Source organism: Antechinus flavipes, chromosome 1 (assembly GCF_016432865.1).
Source record: "Antechinus flavipes isolate AdamAnt ecotype Samford, QLD, Australia chromosome 1, AdamAnt_v2, whole genome shotgun sequence".
In the NCBI taxonomy this organism is placed as follows: domain Eukaryota; kingdom Metazoa; phylum Chordata; class Mammalia; order Dasyuromorphia; family Dasyuridae; genus Antechinus; species Antechinus flavipes.
Window position 1 is genome coordinate 263,109,887 of NC_067398.1, and position 12,912 is coordinate 263,122,798.

The following is a 12,912-nucleotide window of genomic DNA, read 5'->3' on the forward strand; positions in this document are numbered from 1 at the left end:
TGAACACATGCACATGAGAGAGGAAAAAGAAGTTCAGAAGGAAGTTTAGACGAGGATAGTTTTAAAAGTAATTTTCATAATCTATATATACTTTCAAAAGAGGCAAGTGGTATTAAAAGAAGATTCATGGTTTCACAAAAAACATCCATTCTGTGTTCTTCTGGGTGCATGGAAATGCCTTTTTTTGGGGGGGGCAGGGCAATTGGGGTTAATTGACTTCCCCAAGGTAACAGTTATTGTTAGCTATCTAAGGCCACATTTGAAATTAGGTCCTCCCAATTCTAGGGCTGGAGCTCTATCCACGGTGCCATCTAGCTGTCCCAGAAATGCTTTTTATGTTTATGTTCAGAACAAGAAGAAAGAGTATAAAAATGCTTGTTGACAGATATAGTTTATTTGCTTTCAGCATTATATTTTGTAAAATCTCTTTTGCTATGCTTGAGAGCATAGTGGATGGAGAGGAATGAGATAAGTAATAGGACAATCATTTAATTGATTTGGAACATTCAGGACAATCATCCCTAAACAGTAGTTTAATAGGTCATTATCCACTTAGAGATATCTGCTATGCTGCCACAGGGGATCTTTGGGTCAACAACATTTTCATCAAAGACTGGTGTGAAGGCAGAAATGGTGTCTCTGTCCAATGTGAAGGAATAATACATAATAAATGGAGCCCATTTCCAACATGATTTTAACAGCATAAATTGATGGTTCAGTTTGATTAAGATGTATTTAAAAAGGAAAAAATACCTTCCAATTAACTTTATGATGAGAAAGAAATTAAAACAAGACTCGTGAAAAAGATCTTGGGAATGAGACACAAGATATGAGTCAATAACATGAACATGGCAAGTAAAAAAAACACGACATATTATGCTAGAGACTATTCATGAAAATGGGAGATGATAGACATATACTCTGCCCTAATTATACCACATTTGTTTAGTTCTGAGAAGACAGGTACAACAATATATGAAGACACAGACATTTGACTTGGTCCTATTATTCTGGACATTAATTTGGAATTATGAATAACAATTAACTTTTCATACTTTTTTACCAGTAAACCTATCACTTAGCATATGCCCTGATTGAAGTTAAAGACATAAACAAATGTTCACTACATATCAAATTTTTAACTGTAGTCCTCTTTCCAGCAGCAAAGAATTAGAAACAAGATGGGTGTCCATAAATTGAAGAATGGCTAAAAAAAAGTTGGCATATAAATGTAATGGAATATCATTGAACATAAAAAAGTGATAAATATGAAGAATTTAGAGAAATTTGAAAAGATTTGTATAAGGTGATGAAAAAAGAAATAAAAAGTATTAAGACTATTGGCCATCTAATATACACAATGCCTACAACAACTGAACTCTGGGTAACAGAAAATCACGTTATTTACTCAGGAAACCCTGAATAACAGGAAATCTACTCCTACTACATACCAGAAAATAGATATTGAAACATAACTTGTTTTTCATGTTAAAGAGGTAGGGGACAATACAATAATCGTGTAAATATAATATCATATTCTTTATGTCATATGTTTTTGCTTAATTAATTTTTTTATCATAAGGAAGGATTCAGTGTGAAGGGGATGGTATAGGAAATAACTACAATTAAAAATATATATCAATAAAATTCATTTTTTAAGAAGACATAATTCAATGGACAATTATTAAGCATTATTTACCAGAATTATACTGAGGGTTAAAAAAAAAAAAAAAGCAAAAGATAGTCCCTGTCTGTAAAGAGCTTAAAATCTAATGGATGAGAAAACAAATGAACAAGTAGTTTTAAAAAATATATTTTTATTTATTTCATAATTACATGCAAAACTCCTGATTAATTTTCCTTTTTAAAAAACTGAATTTGTTTCCTTTCCCATCACACCTTGAAAAAGCAAACAATATGATACCAATTTTACACATGAAGTCATGAAAAACATTACTATATTAGCCATGTTACAAAAGAAAGCACACAAAAAAATTCCTAGAAAAATAAAGTTTTAAAAAAGGTATGCTTCACTCTGCATTCAGACTCTTCTCAGTTCCTCTCTGGAAATTAAGAGCATTTTTCATCATGGGTCCTTTGGAATTGTCTTGCAAGGATCATTGTCTTTATCAGAGATGCTAAGTCTTTCATAGGAGGCCATCCCTACAATACAGCTATTACTGTGTCCAATATTCGCCCAATGTTGTTCACTTCACTTTGCATTGTTTCATAAATGTCATTCTCAGCTTTTTCTGATCCCATACTTTTCATCATTTCTTATAGCATAACAGTATTTCATCATAATCATATGCTACAACTTGTTCAATCATTGCCCAGTTGATTGACACCCCTCCCCCCTTAATTTCTTATTCTTTGACAGCACAAGAAGTCATATAAATATTTTTGTTTAAATAGGTCCTTTTCCCTTTTTTTTGATCTCTCCGGAGTACAATGGTATTGCTGGGTTAAAGTCACAGTTTTCTAGCCTTTGGCCATAGTTCCAAATCGTTCTCCAGAATACTTGAATCATTTCACGAATCAACCAATAATTTGTTAGTGCCCCAGTTTTTCCACATCTCCAGATTTTGAGATTTTCCTTTTGTGAACTGTTAGTCAATCAGGTAGGTATGACATGGTATCTTAGAGTTATTTTAATTTGTACTTTGCTAACTAGTAGTGATTCAGATAAATTTTCACAGATTTTTCATGTGACTATAGAGGGATATGATTTCTTTTTCTGTAGACTACTTGTTCACAGCTTCTGACCACTCATCAACTGGAGAATGGCTTGTATTTTTATGAATTTGGCTCAGCTCCTTATATATTTGAGAAATAAAGTCTTTATTAGAGAAACTTCCTTAACATTTTTTTAACCCAGTTTCCTGCTTTCCTTCTAACTTTTGACCGTATTGGTTTTATTTGTGCAAATCTTTTTAATTTCATGTAATCAAAATTATACAGATTTACTTTTGGGAGCCAAGGTGGCAGAGTAAGCAGTGGCTCACTATAACCTTCCCATGTTTATGTCTGGATAACCATAAAATAGCAGTCAAAGACAGTTCTGAATGGCAGAAGCAGTGAGGAAGAGACACTGCCCAGGAAAGTTAGAGAATCAGCAAGAGGAGTGCCTTTATTTCCAGTAAAGGAAGGGATCAGTTCAAGACAAAAAGTTCCAGCTAGCCAACAACAAGCCTCACCCCAGCAAATCATCAGGAAATCCTTACTCCAGTATAGTGGAGCAGATGAATGCCAGTGCCAGGACTCTCCACGTGACTTGGCAAAACCAAGAAACCTGCAGACTTCAGCTTCAAGAATCACTATGATGCTCTGGGACTCATCATGTGCTCCAGAATCTTGTGCAAGCAGGATCCTCCAGTGGCCAGACCAACACTTATTTCAGTGTAGCACCATGGAAACACAGAAACACCCCACCTGGCCTCAGCATAAAACAGACACCATCATTCAAACCATAGCTCAACACGGAGTAAGCTTCCAGCAAGGCCAGCCACACCAGCCAGAAACATCAATGCAGCACCAGGGAAACAGTTGGGGTTTATAGCTGCTGGTACAAGAAGCCTGGGACAGTACTCCGACCTCCCAGGGAGCAAAGATCAAAATTTAAAAGAAAGGGAAAAGGCCAAAAGAATGAGCAAAAAGACAAAAAAAGAATCTGACCATAGAAATTATTATAGTGACAGGGAAGACCAACATACAAACTCAGAAGAGGACTCCAAGGAACATAATAGCCAAATTTCAGACCTATCAGGCAAAGGAAAAAACACTGTAAGTAGCCAGGAAGAAACAATTTGTATACTGGAAGTTACAACTTAATCAGGATTACACAGGGCTTGGCAGCAGCAATATTAAAGTTCTGGTGATCATGGAATTTAATATTCTGGAAGGCAAAGAAATTAGGACTATAACTAAGGATCATCTATCCAGTAAAATTAAGCAGAATATTTCAAGGGGAAAAAAATGATCATCCAATGAAATAGGAGCATTTCAAGCTTTTATAAGGAAGAGTCCAGAATTAATAAAAAAATGTGACTTCCAATAACAAGAAGCATAAACAAGCAAAAAAGAGAAAGGAAAACACTAGGGATTCACTAGAGGAATTCACTGTTTACATCCCTACATGGAAAAATGATGCTTGTAATCCTTAATAAATATATCACGATAATAGTTCAACTAGAAAGAAAACACATAGGGGTAGAGGATAAGGGTATAAGGTGAATCTAAGGGAATGACATAAAAATTAAGTGATGGGAAAGGAGAGAATACTGAGTATCAAAGGAAGGGAGAGCTAAGATGTAAATTATTTCACTTGATGAGGTGTGAAAAAGCTAATACAGTGAAGGAGTAAATGGCAGAGTGGGCAATAAGCATCTTTTGAACTCAGATGAATTACTCTCATCTGTATTGGCTTAAAGAGAGCATAATATACACAATTAGTTGAATATAGAATCTTATTTTATCTGACAGAGAAATAGGAGGGGAGAAGATTAAGTAAAGAGGTGAGGAGGTAGGAGCCAATAGAAGAGAAAGCCAAATTTATGATAATATAGGCCATTTCCCAATAGATATGATTTCAGATGAAGAAATTTAAGCTATCTGTAGGCATATAAAGAAGTTTTAAAGTAACTTTTGATTAGAGAAATGCAAATGAAAACAACTCTAAGATACCACCTTACACTTATCATATTGGCCAATATGACAGAAAAGGGAAATCATAAATGTTGGAGAGGATGTGGGAAAATTGGGACACTTCTGAACTACTGGTGGAGTTGTGAATTGATTTAACCATTTTGGAGAACAATTTGGAACTATGCTCAAAGGACAACCAAACTGTGCATATTCTTTGATCCAGCAGGTGGGTCCTTGTTCTCAGGGTGCGAGCTCTAGTCTCCACCTGGGAAGGGTCCCTGATTTCTTGGGAATGCAACTGATACGGTTCTTCAGTATCTTTTCTCCCTCTTGATTGGAAGTGATCCTCTGCACCCTTGAACTCTAACATATATGTGAGGATATGCAATGGAGTTGCTCTAACCCTGTTATTCAGAATTAGCATGGAGGTCCTCTGCAATCCTTTCTGATCATTTGTCAAGCCCACTTATCTCTGGCTTGAGAGTTCACAAAGCTGCTGCTGCTTCTGCTGTCCCCACCTCATTTCACCATTGGTGTTTCATTTGCATCAGCCAGCCTCCACCCCGTGTCCAATTTTCTAAGATGTCTTGGGCTAGAAGAATGTCTCACTCTGACCTTTTGTTGGCAGGTATATGGCAAGGAAGGCCTTTCCCAGAGTGGTGTCAGTGTCAGGAGAGAATATGATAAAACCAAAATTAGTAGGTCTTGGCAGCAGCCTGGATGTGGTGGCTGAAAGAGAATGACTCTTGGGCTTTGAGCCTGAAGAACTGAGACTTGGTATCACCCTCTACAATAATGGGAAAGAGAATGGAGTAGGGCAGGGATGGTTTGAAGGGAAAGATATTATCTCTGTTTTGGACATAGTGAATTTAAGGTATCTATCTGCCAGACATCCTATTTGAGATACCAAGACATCTACATCTATTGAGATACATCTTTATGAAAGAAATAAGAATGATGAAGGCACTGAAGAACATTGCATGTGAGGACTGGATGGAAAGAATTGAGAATGAATACCCCCTGAAGAAAAGTGAGGGAGAAATATGATAGTTATCATCGAGACAGAAGATAACCTTAGAAAGAAAAGGACTACAAGTTGCAGATAATCAGGAATGGCCTCTTGCCTGTGAAATCTGAATTAGGTCTTACATATGTGTTGTACAAAGAATAGGTCAGTTAAGATTAGACTAGATGGCCTAGGAAGTCTTTCTGAATTTTCAAATTTTTATGATTCTCTGTAATAATAGTGCAGATCTTTTGGTCTGTATTTACTGTACTTAGTGGGCCATCAATATGGCATATTACCATTAAATAAGCTAATGTGCATAAATTATTTAATTACAGAGAAAGGGAAAATGAAGGTATAAATTCTGTGCAAATGATGCTATTGGCACATAAAAAACTTTTGGATTTTTATAACCAGTGTTAAATTTGATTTATCAATTCTAATAAGAATTTTCCTCATGCCTCTTATGGCTACTTTAGGAAACAAGATGGTTCCTATTCTATTGTCTGTCCAATTTCCCTTATTAACCCTGCCTTTGAAGAAGCTAGATGGCACAATGGATAGAGTCTCAGGCTGGAGTCAAGAATACTTGAGTTTAAATCTGACTTAGACATTTACTTACTGTGTCACTTAACCCCATTTGCCTTAGTTTCCACATCTGTAAAATGAAAAATGGAAAAGAAAATGGGAAACCATTTCAGTATCTTTGCCAAGAAAACCTCAAATGGGATCACAAAAACTTGGACTCTATTGAAATGACTGTGCAACATCCTTTTTCAATCTTATTCTTCCCCAGATCCATTCTCATGAATTGTTTCTGCTGTTAAATATTTCTCAAGTGACTAGTCTATATGTAACCCCAAATCCTATAATGATCATTTTTACTTATATTCTTTCTGAAGCTTCAGTTTCTCTAAAAGCTGAAGCTTTTTATAAAATGTCATTCTTTGTGGCCTTTCCACCTCAGCCAATTACTACTAGTAACTGTGTGTAGAAGAGTCCATGTATATTTTCTAGTCTCATCATCTTTTCAAAAACACATTGATGTGAATGTTATTCCAGGTAAAAATCCAACAATATTTTCATCATTCTAGCTCTGGTTAGACAGACTTTTATCCCCAAACCCACATTTCCCTTTCTCTCCTTTCTCCCATGCATAATTAAATCTTGCTCAACTCGTACTTTTTGATCCAGCAACACTGTCCAAGACACTCACTCCTATCTCTCAGCTGCTCACATTCTCTCTGTCCTCTTCAACACCTATAATATTCTAGCCCTCTTCTACCCTCACTACTGACTTTGGTTTTCTTTAAGTTCCTTTAAATTCTGAATCTCTACTGGAAGTCTTTCTTAACCCCTCTTAATTCCAGTACCTTTCCTTTATTAATTATTTTCTATTTATCCTATATATAGCTCATTTTATATATCTTTTTTGTTGTCTCTCCATTCAATTATAAACTCTTATGAGGGCAGGGACTATATTTTGCCTTAATCACTATAGTGATTACTGTAGTGCTGAGAAAAGCTAAATTTATCATAGTTGATCATTACACTAAACGTTGCCGTTTTGTGCAACGTTTAGCACAATACCAACTAGCATATAGTAGGCATTTAATAAATATTTGTTGCTTGATTGACTTGTTGATAATTACTAACCTAAAGAAGACTTCTTGCATAGTTGTGACAGAAACTCCAAAGGTGGCAATGCCTAGTTCTTTTTGTCTGGTTTCTAGTTCATTAAACAAAGCTTCAAATCTAGAAGAAAAGAAGCAGAAAAAAGATGCCATTCTAAATAAATTTTTAGCCTTTTATTTTGGGTCCAAAATACATTTCTTTGCTTTTTTTAATTACATGAAAGATAATTTTCAACATTCATTTTTGTTAAGATTTTGAGGTCCAAATTCTCTTTCCTCTGCCCCATCTCCAAGACAACAAACAATCTTATTACACATGTACAACCATTAAAAACATATTTTTGTATTAGTCATGTTGTAAAAGAAAAATCAGGGAAAAAAGAGAAAAACCACAACGGGGAAAAAAGTGAAAACAGTATTTCAATATACATTTAGTCTCTACACTTTTTTCTCTAGATTCAGATGGTATTTTTTTATCTCAAGTCTATTGGAATTGTATTACTGTAGTGATTACTGTAGTGCTGAGAAAAGCTAAATTTATCATAGTTGATCATTACACAATCTTGCTTTACTGTGTACAATGTTCTCTTAAGTTTTGCTCACTTCATTTAGCCTCAGTTCATATAAATTTTTCTAGGCTTTTCTGAAATTAGCCTGCTTGTCATTTTATTTTTCCCCCATTTATCAGTATCTTATTTTTTCCAATTACATATAATGATAACTTTAACATTAACTTTTATAAGAACTTGAGTTCCATTGTTTTCCTCTCTTTGCCTTGCCTCTCCCTTCCTCAAAACAGCAAGTAATCTAATATAGGTTATACATGTATAATCATTTGAAATATTTCCATATTAGTCATATTGTGAAAGAAAAATCAAAACAAAAAGGAAAAACTATGAGAAGAAATGGTAAAAATAGTATGCTTCGAGATACATTCAATCTCCATAATTCTTTCTCTGGAGGCAGATGGCATTTTCCATCCCATGTCTGTTGAAATTATCTTAGATCACTGTATTGCTGAGAAGAGACAAGTCTGTTATATAGTTGATCATCACACAATCTTGCTATTACTGTGCATAATGTTCTCCTGCTCACTTCACTCAGCATCAGTAACACATTTCTGTGTACCTAAAGATTTAGGTAGATTTATTTTACATCCTGCAACTTTGCTCAAGTTGTCGTTTCAAATAGATTTTTAGTTGGTGCTCTAGGATTCTCTAAGTATACAATGATATCATCTGCAAAGAGTGATAGTTTTGTTTCTCATTATCTCCTCTTAATTCCTTCAATTTCTTTTTCTTCTCATTGTTAAAGCTAACATTTCTAATACAATACTGAATAATAGTGGTAATAATGGGCATCTTTGTTTCACACCTGCTTTTAATGAGAACATTTTTAGTTTATTCCCATTACTTATAATCCTAGCAGATGGTTTTAGATAGATGCTGCTTATCACCTTAAGGAAAACTCCATTTATTCTTATGAACTCTAGTACTTTTAATAGGAATGGGTGCTGTATTTTGTCAAAAGCTTTTTCTGCATCAATTGAGATAATTAGGTGATTTCTGTTAGTTTTGTTATTGATATGGTCAACTATGCAGATAGTTTCCCTGATATTGAACGAATTCTGTATTCCTGGTACAAATCCTGTTTGGTCATAGTGTATTATTCTGGTGATAAATTGCTAGAATATCTTTGCTCATGTTTTATTTAAAACTTTTTCATCAATATTTATTAGGGAAGTTGGTCTTTAATTTTCTTTCTCTGTTTTGGCTCTTCCTGGTTTAGGTATTGGCACCATATTTGTGTCATAAAAAGAATTTGGTAGGACTCCTTGGTATGTTGTCTCACTCCTGTCATTCTCTTGGATGAAATTATTGTTTTTCTGATTTGTTATTTGACCCACCCATATAGATTTTCTGTTTATTTCTTCTTATAACTCTCCTCTAAGAGTCCAGATGCTATACCACTTGGGGCATATATGTTTAGTATTGATATTACTTCATATCAAGGGTATATATAGTTTCCTTCCTTCTTTCTTTTAATTAAATTTTTGCTTTTGCTTTGACTGTATTATATTTTAGGAAAGCTTTTTCTTCTTTTTCCTTTTTAATAATTTTTAATTTATTTTTATCCAGCTTGGGGGAAGGGATGAAATTTGTGATCTCTCTCTTGTTCTTGTGCTTACCATGAAGACAGTAGAAGTAATTTCAATGTGTGACTTTCCAATGTGTAAATTTACTGACTACCCATTGCTTGATATATGGCAGTAATGATAAGATTATTAGATTATCTGAAGGCAGATTTGCCAAACTTGAGAAATCCAAAAAAGGCAACTTGAATCCTGAACAGGAGAAATCCCATTAGGCCAGCATGCTCTAGCTTTCTACCTGTTTGTACTTTCTTTAGGTAGGCTAAAAGATAATTCAGTTCCAAAGTTGTTCTCCAAATTGGCTTCCGGTACATATTGCTGAACAACTTGGATGATCTTCTCTGTGTCACATTTAAACTCCTTTACTATGATCATGTGGTATCCAGCACCTGAAAAAATATTTTTTAAGACTAGATGAATTCATTGACAGATGGATCTACTATTAGTATAAGTGTTGGGGTGGGGGTGAAGAGAGGGAAGAAGTAGATGAGAAGAGTCCCAATCAAATAAGTTCTCTCAATATATAAATTACTTAATGGATATAAAAGACAAGTAACAGAAACAATAGAGATTAAAATATTATATAGAAATATCCAGAAGTATTTCTTTTCCCTTGGCAGCTAGATGGTATAATGTTGGGCCTGGAGTCAGGAAAACTCATCTTCCTGAGTTCAAATCCAGCATCAAATACTTACTGTGTAACCCTGGGAAAGTACTTAACCCTGTTTCCTTAGTTTGTCATCTATAAAATTAGTTGAAGGAAATGACAAACCACAACAGTATCTTTGCGAAAAACAACAACAAAAAAACACAAGAGGTCATAAAGAGTTGGAGATGACTAAACAAAATTCTTTTTCATTTCCCCTTTAGAAGAAATGATGAAATTCTGTAATTGGTTTTTTGATGGCATTGTAAGGCAGCTAGCTGGCTAGCTATTTCCATTTCCTCTTCAGTGAGTGGGATGCTTTTTTTAAGGGGCACCATGAGGCTTTGCTGTTCCTTCAGAAGCTGACTAAAGAACTTCACTCCTTTTAAAGGAGAAATTAAAAAGAAACACTTCTCTGACTTCATTGCTTATGTTATTTAATCTTCTTATCAAATGAGTTAGGGAGATCTTGTCTCATCAGGTTCCCTAGGCAATTCTCCATCACAGTAAATACGATTGGGGAGATAAAGTTAGGTCAGATTATAGAGGTTCTTAAAAATCAAGGAGAGGAATTTAGAATTAATAGAGCTGGAAATAGGAAGCCATCATGGATTTTTTGTGAATAGAAGACATATAATGAAAGTAGTTTAATTTTTTTGTGGATGATTTTTTTGTAGATTATCCCCAAAAGCTTGGAAACATCAAGGAGAAACAGGGATAGAGCTTACAGGTAGGCAAGCCCTTTTTTTAGTTTTCCTCAGGCTCCAGAGTTTAAGACTTTCATCATAAGAACACAGAGTTTAAGACCATCATAAGAACACTCACTTTATTTTTTGTTCAAACAAGACTTTGAAGGGGCTGTAGTGTGGAAGGATAGAAAACAAAGAAGCAACAAAGAGATGGAGAAGCAAGCTGCATGGAACAAAAAATAAGACTTAACAGATGAAAGACGGAGGAGGCTGAAGACAAAGCAGTGTCCTATTTGAAGTCTATATGTTGAATTCTGGATATAATCAGTCAGTTACCCCTTCCCAGTGACAGAGATAGACACTAAAGAGCCAGGGAGAGAATCTCAGATCTATCCAACTATCAGCAAATGAAGGAACATTGTTATGGCCATTCTCAATGAGTAACTTGCCTCTTTGTTTTTGTTTTTTAATAGTAAATAGTATTTTTTTCCAATTACATGTAAAGATAATTTTCAACATTCATTTTTTATAAGATTTTGAGTTCCAAATTTTTCCCATCCCTGTCTTCTTTCTCCCCTTCTATAAGTCAGCAAGCATTATGATACACGGTATACATGTGCAATCACGTTAAACATATTTCCATATTACTCATGCAACTTGCCTCTGAAGAATAGGTCTAGAGACTGGTGATGGCTCTATAAATATAATGCACCACACCATTCATCTCAGATAAGAATTTTACATCATATTTTACTGGGAAAAGATTAGCCCACTTACCAAAAGCTTCCTTTTTCTTCCCCCTTCATTATCTCCCCTCACCCTGGGGGGACCTTTAGTCACATGTTCCTCTTTTACCCCTACCTCACATGAAGGTAAATCCTTCGCCCTCAACAAGTGATCCCACTTCATTGCATTTCTGCCAACAGACAGCCTCTTTTGCATCCCTGCTTTCTCACTTCTCCTTAATCTTTCCCTGTCTACTGGCTCTTTCTGTGCTGTCTACACATATCCTCACAAAGACCTCCTGGATCTCCCTGCTGCACCTCACCTTCTCAGCTCCCTTCAGTCTGGCTTCTGATCTCATTCTAACAAAAACTGCTCTCTCCAAAGTTATCGGAGATGCGTACTCACTTTAAGAGCTTTTTATCTCCATCCTTTTTTTTTTTTCATTCATTTGTAATCTTTGACACTATCACTTTTCTCTTCTCCATAGGTTTCTAGGACACTGCTCTCTCCTACCTACTGGATGACACCTTCTAAATCTCCTTTGCTTGAGCTTCATCCAGGGTCATGCCCACTGACCACGGATATCTCACAGGACTTTGTTCTTAGTCCTCCTCTCTTCTCCCTCTGTACTATTTTACTTGATATTCTCATCAATTCTCATGAACTAAATCATTGTTTTTACAGTGATGATTCTCAAATCTCCTTATCCTGCCTTAATATCACTGCTGACCTCCAATCTCTGATCTCTAAATATTTATTAGAAATCTGAAACTGGATTTCCCAAAGACATCTCAACATGTTCCAAATGGAATTTATTATCTTTTCCACAAAATCTTTCCCATTTCTACACTATTTATTACAATGGCTTTTAACCCAGATGTCAACTTCAACATTTCACTCTTACCACCTTCTTTCCCCTTCCCACACATATCCAATTGAAAAATTTCAAAGTCTGATTAATTTCTTTACGGCATTCCTTCTTAGTCAAGGACACACACAGATCCAAGACCTGTCACCTCTAGGATAAGTATAAAATTTTCTATTCAAAGTCCTTAATAAACACACTTCCTCAATCTTTCCAGTCTTCTTGCACTTCACACTATATTTCACTGCCCAGTTACCCATTCACACTGACATCTTTACTGTTCTTTGAACAACACACTCTGTATTTCCTATCTGGACATTTTTATTGGCTGTCCCCTATTCCTTGAATGCTTTCCCTTCTCTAATCTGACTACTGACCTCTCTGATTTCCTTCAAGTTCCAGGTAAAAGTCTACCTTCTACACAAAGTCTTTCCAAAACTCTCTTAATTTTAGTGCCTTCTTTCTGTTTATCATTTCCTGTTTATCTTGTATTTGACTTGTTTGTATATAGTAGTTTACATTTTGTCTCCCCCTGTTCTGAGCTTCTTGA

The 12,912-nt window shown here is 35.2% G+C and overlaps 1 protein-coding gene across 1 annotated transcript in view; it reads right to left on the reverse strand.

Moving 5' to 3' along the window:
* Positions 1-12,912, reverse strand: part of LOC127545231 (phospholipid-transporting ATPase ABCA3-like) — a gene marked incomplete at its 5' end in the record, with an annotated part of 212,762 nt that overhangs the window by 94,084 nt on the left and 105,766 nt on the right. Inside the window, 2 exons of the mRNA XM_051972378.1 lie at positions 7,307-7,405; positions 9,675-9,825. Of these exons, the coding sequence (XP_051828338.1) occupies positions 7,307-7,405; positions 9,675-9,825 (250 nt within the window). The remainder of the gene's footprint in view (positions 1-7,306; positions 7,406-9,674; positions 9,826-12,912) is intronic.